General features: G+C 51.2%; 2 protein-coding genes across 2 annotated transcripts; both read left to right on the top strand.

The window, feature by feature from the left end:
• Positions 1–532: 532 nt before the first annotated feature.
• Positions 533–1,501, top strand: LOC132320252 (olfactory receptor 14A16-like). Its single transcript, XM_059832524.1, has one exon. The coding sequence runs from the start codon at positions 542–544 to the stop codon at positions 1,499–1,501; it is 960 nt and encodes a 319-aa protein (XP_059688507.1). The 5' UTR covers positions 533–541.
• Positions 1,502–3,365: 1,864 nt separating this feature from the next.
• On the top strand, positions 3,366–8,551 carry LOC132320251 (olfactory receptor 5AP2-like). The gene is made up of 2 exons (XM_059832523.1): positions 3,366–3,389; positions 7,682–8,551. The coding sequence occupies exons 1-2, from the start codon at positions 3,366–3,368 to the stop codon at positions 8,549–8,551; spliced, it is 894 nt and encodes a 297-aa protein (XP_059688506.1).
• Positions 8,552–14,566: the final 6,015 nt, after the last annotated feature.

The raw sequence follows: 14,566 nt of genomic DNA, 5'->3' as shown, positions 1-14,566 counted from the left end.
GAGACCAGGGCTGATGGACAGACTGGCTGTCCTCACTCTGCACTAAGGGACGGCCCCTTTGCTTCTCAGGACCCACAAGGTTTCACCTGGAGGGCAGTACTAATGTCAAGGATTTCTGCCTTAAAAACACTCCTCGGGGGTGGTGGGGCCACTAGAGCAGAATAAACAAAACAAAATGCTCACAGCTCTGCTCCAGGGTTGGGTGACTTGGGAGAGACAGTGGGGAAAAGCTCTTTGATATCACGAGCGGGTTTAACCATAGACCCCACGTTCCTATTTCCCTATCACTGTAGGGCAGCGCTGGCTCCCCCAGAGCCCACCACAGAGTGCACTGCTGCCAGGGACACCCTCAGCCAGCACCAACCAGAGCTCACAAAAGGGACCTGCCAAACGTCTTCTTGATTAGGGACAGGTGGTTTGGGGGTTTCTATAAGAAATGGAATAGATTTTGCTCAGAGAAATCAGTCCTAACTCATTGATGGCTTTTCCTCCATAAATAGGCTCCCATGCCATGAGGGACCAAAAGTCCAATGGAAGCTCCATGACTGAGTTCCTCCTCCTGGTATTTGCAGACACACGGGAGCTGCAGCTCTTGCACTTCTGGCTCTTCCTGGGCATCTACCTGGCTGCCCTCCTGGGCAATGGCCTCATCATCACCACCATCGCCTGCGACCACCACCTCCACACCCCCATGTACTTCTTCCTCCTCAACCTCTCCCTCCTTGACCTGGGTTTCATCTCCACCACTCTCCCAAAGTCCATGGCCAATTCCCTGTGGGACACCAGGGCCATCTCCTATGGGGGATGTGCTGCACAGGTCTTTCTGTTTCTCTTTTTTCTATCATCAGAATATTTTCTTCTCACTGTCATGGCCTATGACCGCTACGTTGCCATCTGCAAACCCCTGCACTATGGGACCCTCCTGGGCAGCAGTGCTTGTGTCCACATGGCAGCAGCTGCCTGGGGCAGTGGGTTTCTCTATGCTCTGCTGCACACGGCCAATACCTTTTCACTACCACTCTGCCAAGGCAACGCCCTGGACCAGTTCTTTTGTGAAATCCCCCAGATCCTCAGGCTCTCCTGCTCAGACACCTACCTCAGGGAAGTTGGGCTTATTGTGGTTAGTACATTTCTATTTTTGGTGTGTTTTGTTTTCATTGTGCTGTCCTATGTGCAGATCTTCAGGGCCGTGCTGAGGATCCCCTCTGAGCAGGGACGGCACAAAGCCTTTTCCACCTGCCTCCCTCACCTGGCTGTCGTCTCCCTCCATCTCAGTACTGGCATATTTGCCTACCTGAAGCCCCCATCCATCTCCTCCTCATCCCTGGATGTGGTGTTTGCTGTTTTGTACTCGGTGGTGCCTCCAGCTGTGAACCCCCTCATCTACAGCATGAGGAACCAGGAGCTCAAGGATGCCCTGAGGAGACTGGTAACTGGACATCTTTCAGAAGCCATAGGCTGCCTACCTTCCTCTGCAGCTGACTCCCAGTGTACGTCGTGACAGGCCAAGTCTGACTTTCCTACATTTTTTTTTTTCCTTTTCCCTCTTTGGAAGTTGCTGTTTTCAATTAAATATAATTTTTCCTCCCCTTAATGATCCACCTATCTTGTGTGAGCCAGAGACTTTTTATAAATGGCAAACCATTTTCTTTAAGAAAAGAAAGGAACCTGCAGCAACTTCTTGGTTTACGATCCATCCTCAGCATAGCAGAAATGAATGGGAAACAGAAACACCTTTACGGCTGCACGAGCTTGGGGCAGGCTGCCTTGTGCTGGGGGGATGAGGAGCTCTTGAGGAATGCAACGAGGAGGGCTCTTGTGCCAGCCTGGGGAGACGGGATGGCACGGAGGGGCTGCAGATCTCTCAGGGTATGCTAGAGAGGAGAACAGGGGACACAGGGTGTCACTGACCTCCCAGTCCTTGTGGCCCCCCATGTCTGGGGCTGACTCCTCTCTGCCCCCCAGGGGCTGCTGTGCCCTTCAGAGGGGCTGGGTCTCTGGGATGAGTGCCCAGAGCACTGCAGCACCCTGTGACAAGTAGTGCTGTGGGGCCAGACCAGAGTGGGCTGGGCTGGAGAGAGGGCAGGGGAGGTAGGAGGTCTTGGAGGGAGCTGAGCTGAGCTGGAAAGTTCCTGGGAGAGAAAAACTTCAGTGTACAGCTTGTACTGCATGACTGCGCAGGGTGAGGGCTCGCATCAGGGGGCTTGTGGTGCAGAGACAGGGCTCCTGGATGGACCCACACTTGAATGGACCACAGGAAACATCCATGATGCTGCAAAATGCATGACCCTCCGAGAGGGAGGTCCCATAACTGCAGGGGAAGCGGGAAGGGTTTGTGAGACCCATGGGAGTGCAGGGAGAGAGCGGGGTGTGCACAGCCGTGAGGGTGTTAAAGGCAGGAAGAAGACCTGAAGTAGTGGTGGGGCTGAAGGGGATGTCATGCTGAAGTGAAACAGGTTGATTTTGGATTTTGAGGCAGCAGAAGAAGGAGGACATGCATTTCAGTGCTGGGATATTTTGCTGGTTTTGGCTGGGGACGAGTTAACTTTTTTCATAGCAGCTAGTATGGAGCGATGGTGTTTGTCTTCCCAAGTAACCGTAATGCATGATGGAGCCCTGATTTCCTGGAGATGGCTGAACACCTGCCTACCAATGGGAAGGAGTGAATGAATTCCTTGTTTTGCTTTGCCTGCCTGCGCGGCTTTTGCTTTACCTGTTAAACTGTCTTTATCTCAACCCATGAGCTTTCTCACTTTTACTCTTCCGATTCAGCTATTAATCGGCAGGCTCCTGGGCTCCTGGGCTTGCCATGGGGCTTGCTTGCCTCACTGTATATTAGAGTCTAGTGCTCGTTAATGGCTGCTTTTTGCTTTCGCTGCTCTCTGTACTGCCATACTGCTGATCATCTCCCTCTGCTGTGCCTGGGAACATGTTGATAACAGCAATGGCCATGCGCCTGGGCTGGCAGATGGCCAGGGCATCGCTGCTGGTTCTGTGCTGCTGTACTGGACAGGCTGGAACTCCAGTGTGAACTGGAGTCGGAGGGACTGTGACCTGTGGATGAGTCCACGTGGGAGCAGGACACCCCAAAGCATCTGTGTCCATGAATAAGTCCATATCAGAGCAGGTACACCTCGAAGTGTCTGTGGCCGTGGTTATGTCTGTGCCGCAGCAGGTGTATCTCTGAAGGGATTGTGGCCCAAGGATAAGCCCATGCAGGAGAAGGTACACCTGGAAGCATCTGTGGCTGTGGATAAGCCCATGCTGCAGCAGGTACACCTGGAAGCATCAGTGGCTGTGCATGAGGTCATGCTGGAGCACTTGAAAGTGTGAGGTCATGCTGGAGCACTTGAAAGTGTGAGGCCATGGAGAAGCCCACGAGAGAGCAGGTACACCCCTGGAGAGACTGCAGCCATGGGTAAGGTCATGTTGGAGCAGTTTTACTTCTGAAGGCATTGTGACCCATGGATAAGGCCACGCTGGAACAGGTGCACCTCAAAGTGACTGTGGCTGTGGATAGCTCTGTGCCGCAGCAGGTATACCCCTGAAGAGACTGTGGCGCACAGAATAAGTCTCCACTTGGAGCAGGTACACCCCTAAGGGACTGCAGTCTGTGGGTAAGTCCAAGCCGGAGCAGGGGCAAGGGGAGGAGTTCATTGCAATGTTAAAATCTATGGTCTATTCCAAAGGGACCAGGGGTGGAGGTTGTAATAGAAAAACCTTTAAATTGTTGTAACCTGGGATCTGAGTTGCATGTTATAGGAATTCCTATAACAAGAACCCCTTGTTGCTCGCCAGGCTAGGAGCAAGGGGAGGAGTTCATTGCCATGCTAAACCCTAAAACCTGGCCCAAAGGGACCAGGGGAGGAGATTGTCATGGAAATACCTTTAAATTGCTGTAACCCATGATTGGAGTTGCATGTTAGAGGAATTGCTGTAGCAGGAACCACCTGAACCAATGGAGGACAAGCCTTACAAGAAGCAGTGCAAGTGCAGCAGTGACCCGACCTGAGCTGGCTGTGGTGCCCAATAACTCCATGCAATACAACATCTCTCCTGTCCTGAGTGACCACCATAAGAGATGGAGCCCAAAGTCATGGACTAAATGAACTCAATGGACATTTTGTGGACATTTGTGGATATTTATGGACACTTTAAAGACATTTCACAGGAGTGATCCATAGACTAAGGGAATGATATCTGTGTACTATATCAAAGGATGGGTGTCGTGGTTTAGTCCCAGCTGGCAACTAAGCACCACACAGCCGCTCACTCCCTCCCCCGAGGTTGGATGGGGGAGAGAATAGGAAAAGTAAAAGCGAGAAAGCTTGTGGGTTGAGATAAAAACAGTTTAATAAGTGAAATGAAATAAAATAAAATAATAATGACAATAATAATAAAAATTGTAATGAAAAGGAAAATAACAACAACAAACAGGAAAGGCAAGTGATGCAAATGAAAACAATTGGTCACCACCCTCCGACCAATGCCCAGCCCAAGCAGCAGTCCCCCGGCCAGCTTTTCCCCTAATTTATATACTGAGAATGGCATCATATGGTATGGAATATCCCTTTGGTCAGTTGTGGTCAGCTGTCAGCCTTTGACTCCAGTTCATATTGAAGTTCTTGCACGTCTGGTACGGCAGCACTCAGCGGCGGTGTGACTTCGTTCAGGCCTCGATAGTCCACTGTTAACCGCCACTCTCCATTAGATTTTTGCACGGGCCATATGGGACTATTAAAGGGTGAATGAGTCTTACTGATCATTCCTTGACTTTCCAGTTGATGGATCAACTTATGGATGGGAACCAGGGAGTCTCGATTGGTGCGATATTGTTGCCGGTGCACTGTCATGGTAGCAATTGGCACCTGCTGTTCTTTAACTTGCAGCAACCCCACCACAGAAGGATCCTCTGAGAGACCAGGCAAGCTAGACAGCTCTTTAATTTCCTCCGTATTCAAAGCAGCTATACCAAAAGCCCAGCAGTACCCTTTTGGGTCTCTGAAGTACCCTCTCCTGAGATAGCCTATGCCAAGGATGCATGGAGCCTCTGGACCAGTCACAATAGGGTGCTTTTGCCACTCATTCCCAGTTAGGCTCACTTCAGCCTCCAACACAGACAGTTCTTGGGATCCCCCTGTCACTCCAGAAATACAGATGGATTCTGCCCCCTTGTAATCTGATGGAATTAGAGTACACTGTGCACCGGTGTCCACTAGAGCTTTCTACTCCCGTGGTGCTGATGTGCCAGGCCATCGAATCCACACAGTCCAGTAAACCCGATTGTCCCTTTCCTCTGCCTGACCGAAGGCAGGGCCCCTCTACTCCTGGTCGGAGTCTTCATTACTTGGTTCTTGTAAGTGCAAAACAGAAGTTCCTTCCTCGGGATCAAAGGTACAGTCAGCCCTTCTACTCTGCCCAACAGACACTGGAGCAGTAATTGTCCTGGGTGGATGCTTTTTGGCTGTTGTTTTCCCTTGCAGTTCCTGCACCCAAGCTTCTAGTCTCCAGGGAGGTTGACCATCCCACTTCCTCATGTCCTCCCCCTGTCACGCAGGAAGAACCACAGGGCTGCATGTGGTGTGCACCACCCGTACCCTTTCCCTTGAACAGGAAAAGGCTGACTGTTAATAGCTGAGGCTTTGGTTGGAGTGCATGAGGAAAACCTACCCTTCTCAGCTTGCTCAAAAAGGTTTTGGGTCAGTCTGTGTCTGTCCACAGCCGAGACACAGGCACACATGGAGGGAGCAAGATTATCTTCGTATTCTCGGAGTTTTCTGGCCAGTTCATCTCTCGTTGGTGCCTCAGTGTCTGTCCAGCTCATTATCGCCAGTGTGTGGGTGCATGACGTCGCTGCATTTCGTACAAACTTGCGCCACATGGACCGTGTGCGCTGGATTTCATCCGGGTCTTTGGATGCCTGGTCATTATAGATCACCTCCAACACGGCTAATTCCCTCAGATACTGGATGCCCCCCTCGATGTTGGTCCATTTCCTTTGAGAATTTGCAAGTTCTTCCTTGAAGGGATACCTGTCCTTCACACTTGACAGGAGTCGCCGCCAAAGACTGAGGACCCCTGCCTTTTTTCCAATCCCTTTGTGAAACGCCTTATCCTTAGCAAGGGATCCCAGCTGCTGGGCTTCCTTACCCTCTAATTAGTGACTACTGGCCCCAATATCCCAGCATCAAAGCAACCAGCTGAGAATTATCTCACCTGGTTGATGGCTAATATCTTTTCGCATATCTCACAGCTCACTCAGGGATAGGGAGTGGGTGGTTTCTGTCTCACTGATTATCTCAGTCTCTTCCTCCTCCTGTTCTTGTGGCTGCTCTGCCGCAGAACAGGCTGCCTCTTCTGATTCTTTCTCCTGCTCCCTCTTAGGAGAAGCTTCTTCATCCCTTACTGAACGAGCTGACTTCTGCTTCCACTGTTTCTTTTTAGTTATAGGGGCGACTGATACAGTGCCTGGTTTATTTCCCCTCTCTACTTCCTGGGGGTGCTGCATAGTATCGAGCAGTGTTTGGTAGATACTGGCCAGGGCCCAGCACAGCGTGGTAAGTTGTGCCTCTCTGGAGTAGCCACAGCATTTTTTTTCAAACATTCTACCACTTCATCAGGATCCTGTAGTTGTTTGGGAGTGAAGTTCCAGACCACTGGAGGTGAGAAGTTCTCTAGATACCTGCCCATATTCTCCCACATGCCGTGCCACCCATGACCATACTCTCGCGGAGCCTGGCTCATATTCCTAAATTGCTTGTTGACCTTAGACAAAACTGAAGCAATATTTTTAAGTAATACCAACAGAAGTATTTTAACTACCCATGGATGTTCAAGGTACTGAAAGGTTATTGTCATGAGGGAGACAACATCACAGAAGAAGGAAGCAAGGGTGCTGTTCTGTATTTCCTCCACAAAAACACTCTCAGAAGAAGGAGTATAATTGTTAAGTATCTCCACGAGATGGTACCCAAAATACAGTAATGACTTCAGCGCAGAGACCAAACACCAGATTACCCAGCTCAAGGTCAGTGTTTTAAAAACAAATCTCCCAGGCAAAACATCACTAATTACTGCAGAGCACAGCAAACTGAAAAAGCGCACAGCAATCTTTAACAAGTGCAGCAAAGAAAAGATCATGGTGCAGATCAAATAAACTAATGTTGACCTGTAACTTTTAACAGATAGAAGTTCTGTTGAATCTGTTATTATCTCAAACCCTTCGTGCCCCACGATGGGCGCCAAAAAGAACTGTCATGGTTTAGTCTCAGCCAGCAACTAAGCACCACACAGCCGCCCGCTCACTCCCCCCAGGTGGGATGGGGGAGAGAATTGGAAGAGTAGAAGTAAGAAAACTCGTGGGTTGAGATAAAGGCAGTTTAATAGGTAGAGCAAAAGCCGCGCAAAGAAGCAAAGCAAAACAAGGAATTTATTCAACACTTCCCGTCGGCAGGCAGGTGTTCAGCTACCAGTTCAGGTGCACCCCCAGCCTACTCGCTGGTGGGGTGGTATGAGGAGCAGAAAAGGCCTTGACTCTGTGTAAGCCCTGCTCAGCAGTAACTAAAACATCCCTGCTTTATCAACACTGTTTCCAGCACAAATCCAAAACACAGCCCCATACTAGCTGCTATGAAGAAAGTTAACTCTATCCCAGCCAAAACCAGCACACCCCTCCCTCCAGACACTGCTCTTCATCCTCTTGCTCATCATCTACACTGCGACTGTCTTTGGGAACATCCTCATCGTTGTGCTGGTGATGGCAGATCAGCACCTGCACACCCCCATGTACTTCTTCCTGGGCAATCTCTCCTGCTTGGAGAGCTGCTACAGCTCCACCATCCTGCCCTGGCTGCTGGCCAGCTTCCTGACTGGGGACAAGACCATCTCTGCTCCCGGCTGCATGGCTCAGTTCTACTTCTTTTCTAGTTTTGCAGGTACTTGGTGTTACCTGCTGGCGGCCATGTCCTATGATCGGTACTTGGCCATAGGCCAGCCTCTGCTCTACGCAAGCCTCATGACCTGGAGGGTGAGTCTCCAGTTGGCAGCTGGGTCGTGGCTGGGGGGACTGCTGCTATTTGCAGCACTCACCTTCCTCTTATCTCAGTTGCAGTTCTGTGGCCCCAAGGCAATTGACCACTTCTTCTGTGATTTTAGTCCATTGCTGGAGCTCTCCTGCAGTGACACCAGGGTGCTTACACAGGTCGCTTTAACCTTTGGCTTCTTGCATGTGGGATTCCCTTTTCTGTTCACGCTGGCCTCCCACGTGTGCATCACAGCTGCCATCCTGAGGATACCGTCCCGCACAGGCAGGCAAAAAGCCTTCTCCACTTGCTCCTCTCACCTTACTGTCGTCACTGTCTTCTATGGCACTCTCATCATTGTCTACATGCTGCCCAGAACAGCCCCCCTGAGGCAGTTCAACAAAGCCTTCTCCTTTTTCTACACCATCTTCACGCCCCTGGTCAACTTCCTCACGTACAGTTTGAGAAACATGGAGGTCAGGGAGGCCCTCTGGAAGGTGCTCAGGAAAGCCAAGGCCTGCTCCTGGTAGGAGAGAGACAGTAGGGACAAACCACTTGCAGGTCTTTCACAAGGGCAAGCGCTGCAGCCTGAGTGCATCTCCAGAAGTGTGTGCCTCTGAGCCTGCTCCAAACTGGTATGGGGATGAGAGGAGGGCTCTCAGAAAGAAAGATTCTTGTATAGGAGAGGCTGTGAAAAATGTAGCGGGTTCGCTTTTCCCTTCATAATAAACGCGTTGGTGATCTTATCAACGTGAACCGTTGAAATGACAAAGTACTCCTTTACTAAGAAAGTAGAAGAAGAAATTTGGGATGACATCTGAGTGTCTTCCACAGACAAGTGTCGGGGCACATCTTTCCCTGCCACAGCTGTGTTCCTCTGGCTCCAGCTGCAGCTTTGTTCCTTTCTCTTCACCTTGTGGTAGGGAAACAGGGACAGCCCCCATCCTAGCTCCTTCACCCTTGGAGGGTCAGGCTTTCCTTCTCAGCCATATTTCTCCACCGGAAAGCCTTTACTCAGCCTTCCTCCAGAGCCCAGGGAGAGGAGTGGGCTTGGGGGCTGGATTCCCACAGATCTTGACTCCTTCGGTCCCCTTTGAGATGGGAGCCTTTGCCACCAGGGCACACAGCCGACTCCTCTTCAGCTTCCTCACCAAGAGCCCCATGGCCTCTTCTGCAAAGCTGTTCTCTGACCACTTGGCCCCTCTGGCTTTTTGCATGGGGCTTTTGGGTTTACTCCACCGCGATGTACAGGACTCTGCCCCTGCCTTGGCTGGATTTCAGCATGCTCCTGAAAGTCCCATTCTGCAGCATGTTGAGAACCCCCTCAATAGCGAATCCAGAATCTCAAGCAGCAGCTAACAGAGACCAGAGCTCTTGGGTCACTGGTAGATGGGCACTGAAGGATCCTCCCCTGGTTTAACCTAGGAGAGGCTCAAGAGAGAGTCTGTAACCTTGTCACAAAGGGATAAAATGATCCTCGGTCTCCTGTAAAGAGCAAACTCCTTGTGGGATATTGAACGAGGTTTGTGGAAATTTATAAAGCTTGTTTGGGGGTGTTTGAAGAGGACTGTAGGAGCACACCAAGATTATGCTAGGTGGTTCCGAACGGCCTAAGGCGGGGAACTGGAGGGATCCAGGTCACTCAGAGAGGAGACAGCATGGGAAACCACAGTGGAGGGCCAATGAAAGGGACCAGCCCCATGTCAACAAGGTACTGATTGGTACACGTGCCTGGGTCAGCCTGGCACCTGATTCCTGCCTTGCTTGAAGGTGGGTGTGACATCGGATTTTTCCCAGTCATCAGAAACCTCCCCATCATCATGATCTTTCCACCCTGTTGGAGAACAATCCCACCTTGACATCGCCCAGCTTCCCTGGCAACCTTGAGTGCATCCCCTCTGCTCCCAGACACATGTGAGCCCAGTTTGCTTCTATGCTCTCTACCTTGATGTTCCCCCATTGACCAGTGGGTCCCCATTTTCCTTCACCTTTTATTTTCCCCCAAAGTGCAACAGCTTTTTTCGTTGTTCATTACTTCCCCCTTTAACAATTTTGACCTCTAGCTATGCTTCAGCTTTCCTAATGCCACACATGCCAAGACTTGGACAACCTCTCCATCCAGGGTAGAAAATCCATGTCTCTATCTTCCCTGAACTTCCTACCATGCATTGAGCAGCTGGTCTGTCAGCTCTCCTGGCCCCATGGCTTCCACTGCTGTCTCCCATGGGATCCTTGCAAGCAGAGCCTTGAACAACCTAAAGTCTCTTCTCCAGCGGGCGAGGGTTTGGGTGCATCCTACACGCCTCCTACCAACATCTTTCCCCATGCAGTGGTCACACTGCTCCCACACTTAGGCACCTTTGGGTGTTTATCTGAGGTCCAGGTCATGGCGTCCATGGGTAGGACTAAAGAGAAAGGAGGCCGCTGTGTCCCAGTGGAGATATTGTCCAGGGGTTGAGCTCTACAGGACCACATAAGGGGCAATGGGAAATGGCTCTTGCTGCTGCAGGAAATACAATGGCTTCAGCAGGACGGGGGATACAAGCCCACCAGGCAGTGATGGGGACCACACAGTATGGTGGGTGCAACACCCCCCATCCCCACCCCGACCCAGGACTGGGGTTAGGGGCCCAGGCATCTTGGCTCTGCTGGACGTCTCTCCAGTGAGCCCAGAAACCCCAACCCAAAGAAAAGAAATGCTGAGACATTTCACTGCTGAGAAGGCAAAAGCTGGCTGAAGGCTTGGGAGCACTAGTGCAGGTGTCCCACCACCTGTGGAAGAGTCCAGGGAAGGTTCCAGAAGAAGGGACCTCACAGGCACCTAACACAGCCACCAGCCTGATCCTGGCCTTCAGAAAGGAATGACTTCACAAACACAGATGCCAGTCATGAGCCTTCTGCTGGCCAATCAAGTGCCCAAGCATCAGTGACGCCATAAGCAACCTGTAGCAGCCGTCATGTTACATACTCAGGCAGAAGTGACCTCACAAGTACCAAGCCTAGTCACCAACCCTTGCCTGGCCTAAGTGGTACTCTGCAACACATGACTTGACACACCTATGAGCTTGCTCATGGTCTCTCAGGTTCTCAGGCAGCAGCACCCTCATAAGTGGCGTTCAGGCCATATGTCTGCTGCTGGCCTGTCACAGACTCAGGCAGAAGTGACCTCACAAGCACCTAGCTCATCCTTGAGACTGGTGCTGGCCTATCAGGCATTCAGGCAGCAGTGACCTCCAAATCAATGTCCAAGTGGTCCGCCTGTTTCTGGCCTAACAGAGCTTCTGGCAGCACTGGCCGCAAAATTAACATCCAATCCAGGTGCCTGCTGCTGGCCTGTCCGGTACTCCTGAAGGAATGACCTCATAGGCACTGAACCCAGCCTTGAGCCTGGGGTTGGCCTGCCACCTGCAGAGACAGGGGTGAACTCCAAATGAGCATCCAAAGCGTACGCCAGCTGTGCAGGTACCTGGGACTACAGCAGCAGTGACCTGTTGTGGTTTAAGCCCAGCTGGCAACTAAGCACCACACAGCCGCTCACTCACTCCCCCCAGGTGGGATGGGGGAGAGAATCAGAAGAGTAAAAGTGAGAAAACTCAAGGGTTGAGATAAATACAGTTTAATAGGTAAAGCAAAAGCCGTGCAGGCAAGCAAAGCAAAGCAAGGAATTCCTTCACCACTTCCCATCGGTAGGCAGGTGTTCAGCCATCCCCAGGAAAGCAGGGCTCCATCACGCATAACGGTTACTTGGGAAGACAAATGCCATCACTCCGAATGTCCCCACCTTCCTTCTTCTTCCCCCAGCTTTAATTACTGAGCATGACATCATATGGTCTGGAATATCCCTTTGGTCAGTTGGGGTCAGCTGTCCCAGCTGTGTCCCCTCCCAACTTCTTGTGCACCCCCAGCCTCCTCACTGGTGGGGTGGTGTGAGGAGCAGAAAAGGCCTTGACTCTGTGTAAGCACTGCTCAGCAGTTACTATAACCCCTGTGCTATCAACACTGTTTCCAGCACAAATCCAAAACACAGCCCCATACTAGCTACTGTGAAGAAAATTAACTCTACCCCATCCAAAACCAGCACAGACCTCACATTCAACATGCCAGACATTGGGCTGCTACTGGCCTACTGGGTTCTCAAGCAGAAGTGACCTCACCAGCAGCTACCCTAGACATAAAGCCTTTTGCTGGACTTTCATGTCCGCACAGAATCATGTAGATTGAAAAGGATCTTTGGAGATCATCTAGTACATCCCCCTGCCTAAGGGGACTCAGCTAGAGCAGGTTGCCCAGGACCGTGTCCAGGCTGGTTTTGAGTATCTCCATGAATGGACACTCCACAGCCTCTCCAGGCAGCCGGTGACAGCCTCATGCACCCGTGATGCAGAAATCCGTTTGCTTGAGTTCAGGTTGAATTTCCTGGTTTTGAGGTTCGGGGCCTAAACCATGTGCCCTGGGTGGGAAGGCTGAGGGACACGGGCTTCTTCAACCTGGTGAACCTCCTCCAGTGAGGGTCGTCATCCAAAAGGGATAAACTCACTGGAAACGTTTTAGCAAGAAAGATGGGAAATGATAGATATAGACAGAATGAAGGAGTTGGCTGAAGAGATAGTTAGCCTGCTGAAAGACAAGGGCAGGCTGCTAACTCCCTGAAGCTCAAAGCAGCACCTGGGTAGTCAAAGAGATCTGGCTGAGCAATGTGTAAGGGGAGGGGAAAACTGGAGAGCAATGGAGGGGCATAGGTCCAGACTGCCTGCCGAGAAGTCGCCTTTAGACCTGGCCATTTTGTCAGGACAGGTGGAAAGATTCAAGCGGTTAAATACAGAGGACCATGGACAAAGAACTGGCAAAGCAAGTACGGGGCAAGTCAAGGTTTCTTCTCCTGCAATTAATACTCTTCCTGGAAATTCCCATTCTTACATGGTGGGAAAACATTGTCATTTTATAAAAAAATACTGAGTCGTCTCGGCTGGTGAAAAGGTGCTCTTTTGAAAAACTGCAAGCAGTTCCAGGCAGAGCTCAGTTGTCTCACCATGGACACTGAGGGACGCTTGTAGAGGTCCCAGTGTGTCTGAGGTGGTTCCCTATGGCTGGTCACTGTTACACAGGACAGGAGGTCTCCTGCAGGAGACCAGAGCCCCTTGAGAGCTGCTGACAGAGGCCAGGCAGAGGGTCCCAGGACACCTGCACTGGCACCAGCCATCTCTGTCCCTGTAACTTAAGACATCTCTGTCCCTGTAGCTACATCCCACCCCAGTTCTGGAAACCCTTTTTTCTTTCAAAATAGTAATTAAAATAAATGTTCATTAAGTCCTCCAAAGACTTGTATTTCAAACAAAACAAGGCTAAACTAGGAGGAAATAATCACAAAGAATTTAAAAACACCTGAAAATTCCATTAAAAAGATCTTTGATTTAGATCTTTCCTCATTTGTTCTTTGTTTCATTTTGATTGATGTTTTCTGAACATTTCTATCACAATCAGGCCTGCAGCATAAAAAATGTTATTTCTATGTCTGTCGGAGTTCCCACTGTGCTAAAAAGCCTCCCCACACAGGAGCATCCATGCCACTCCTCACTTTTTGCACAAAATGAGTCACTCACCAAGGTGGCAGGCTCTCTCAGCTGACAGGGGGAAGCAGGGTGGCCAACTTCAGTGAAACACCCTGGGTTTGGGTGGCCAGATTTGTTCAGATTAGACCTTGGGAGGTCTATAGAAAACCACTCTGCTCAAAGCGGGGTCAGGTGTAGGTCAGACCTCGTTTCTCAGGGCTTGGACCATCTGAGTCTTGAAAACATGCAAGGACAGAGGACTCCACAGTCTCTCAGGGTGACCAATACTTGCCTCATGGTAAAAAAGGTGAGCCCCCTGCTTGCTGTGAGGTGCTCCTCAGCCATCCCTTCTCCAGGCTGAACAAGGCCAGCATCATCAGCCTTTCCTCACAGGGAAAATGATCCCACCCCCGGACCATCTTCGGGGCCCTTCACTAAACCCACTCCAGCTTGCCGGCCCCTTTGCAGTCCTGGGGTTCCCAAAACCGGACACAGTGGTCTGGATGTGGTCTCACAAGTGCCAAACAGAGGAGGGGAGTCCCTCCCCTCCATCTTCTGGCCATGCTCCTGGTCACACAGCCCAGGGCCCTGCTGGCCTCCCTTGCTGCCAGGGCACGTGGCTGCCTCCTGTCCAGCTCCCTGCCCACCGAGACCCTTCCCCCAGAGCTGGTCCCCAGCCAGGCAGCCCCCAGCCTGTGCCATCGCCAGGCTGAGTCCCCTGCAGGGGCAGAAACTGGCACTTGTCCTTGTGGGATTTCGTGAGGTTCCTGCTTGGTAGGACAATGGGGTGTCCCCAATGGCACTAGGGGCAGGGGAGGGCTGCACTAGATCCAGCCCACAGGCTTTCCATCAGAGTGTGAAGAACCACTGCCTAGTCGTACGTCCCTTTGTCTGCTGGCTCCTCACAGCCTCTCCTGGCATTGCAGAGCCCTTGTCAACCTATGGTCTCCTCAGGTTCACATTTCCTCTGCAAGACTCCTCCTTGGATTGTCACTC

The sequence above is a fragment of the Gavia stellata genome, chromosome 34 (genome assembly GCF_030936135.1).
Source record: "Gavia stellata isolate bGavSte3 chromosome 34, bGavSte3.hap2, whole genome shotgun sequence".
Classification (NCBI taxonomy): domain Eukaryota; kingdom Metazoa; phylum Chordata; class Aves; order Gaviiformes; family Gaviidae; genus Gavia; species Gavia stellata.
This window is presented reverse-complemented; position numbering and strand designations above follow the sequence as displayed.

Coding starts and splice junctions, on each gene's coding strand:
- LOC132320251 (XM_059832523.1), top strand. CDS start 3,366: ATGGAGAAGCCCACGAGAGAGCAG. Junction 3,390..7,681: donor AGAAGCCCACGAGAGAGCAG/GTACACCCCTGG, acceptor CCCTCCCTCCAG/ACACTGCTCTTCATCCTCTT.
- LOC132320252 (XM_059832524.1), top strand. CDS start 542: ATGACTGAGTTCCTCCTCCTGGTATTTGCAGACACACGGGAGCTGCAG.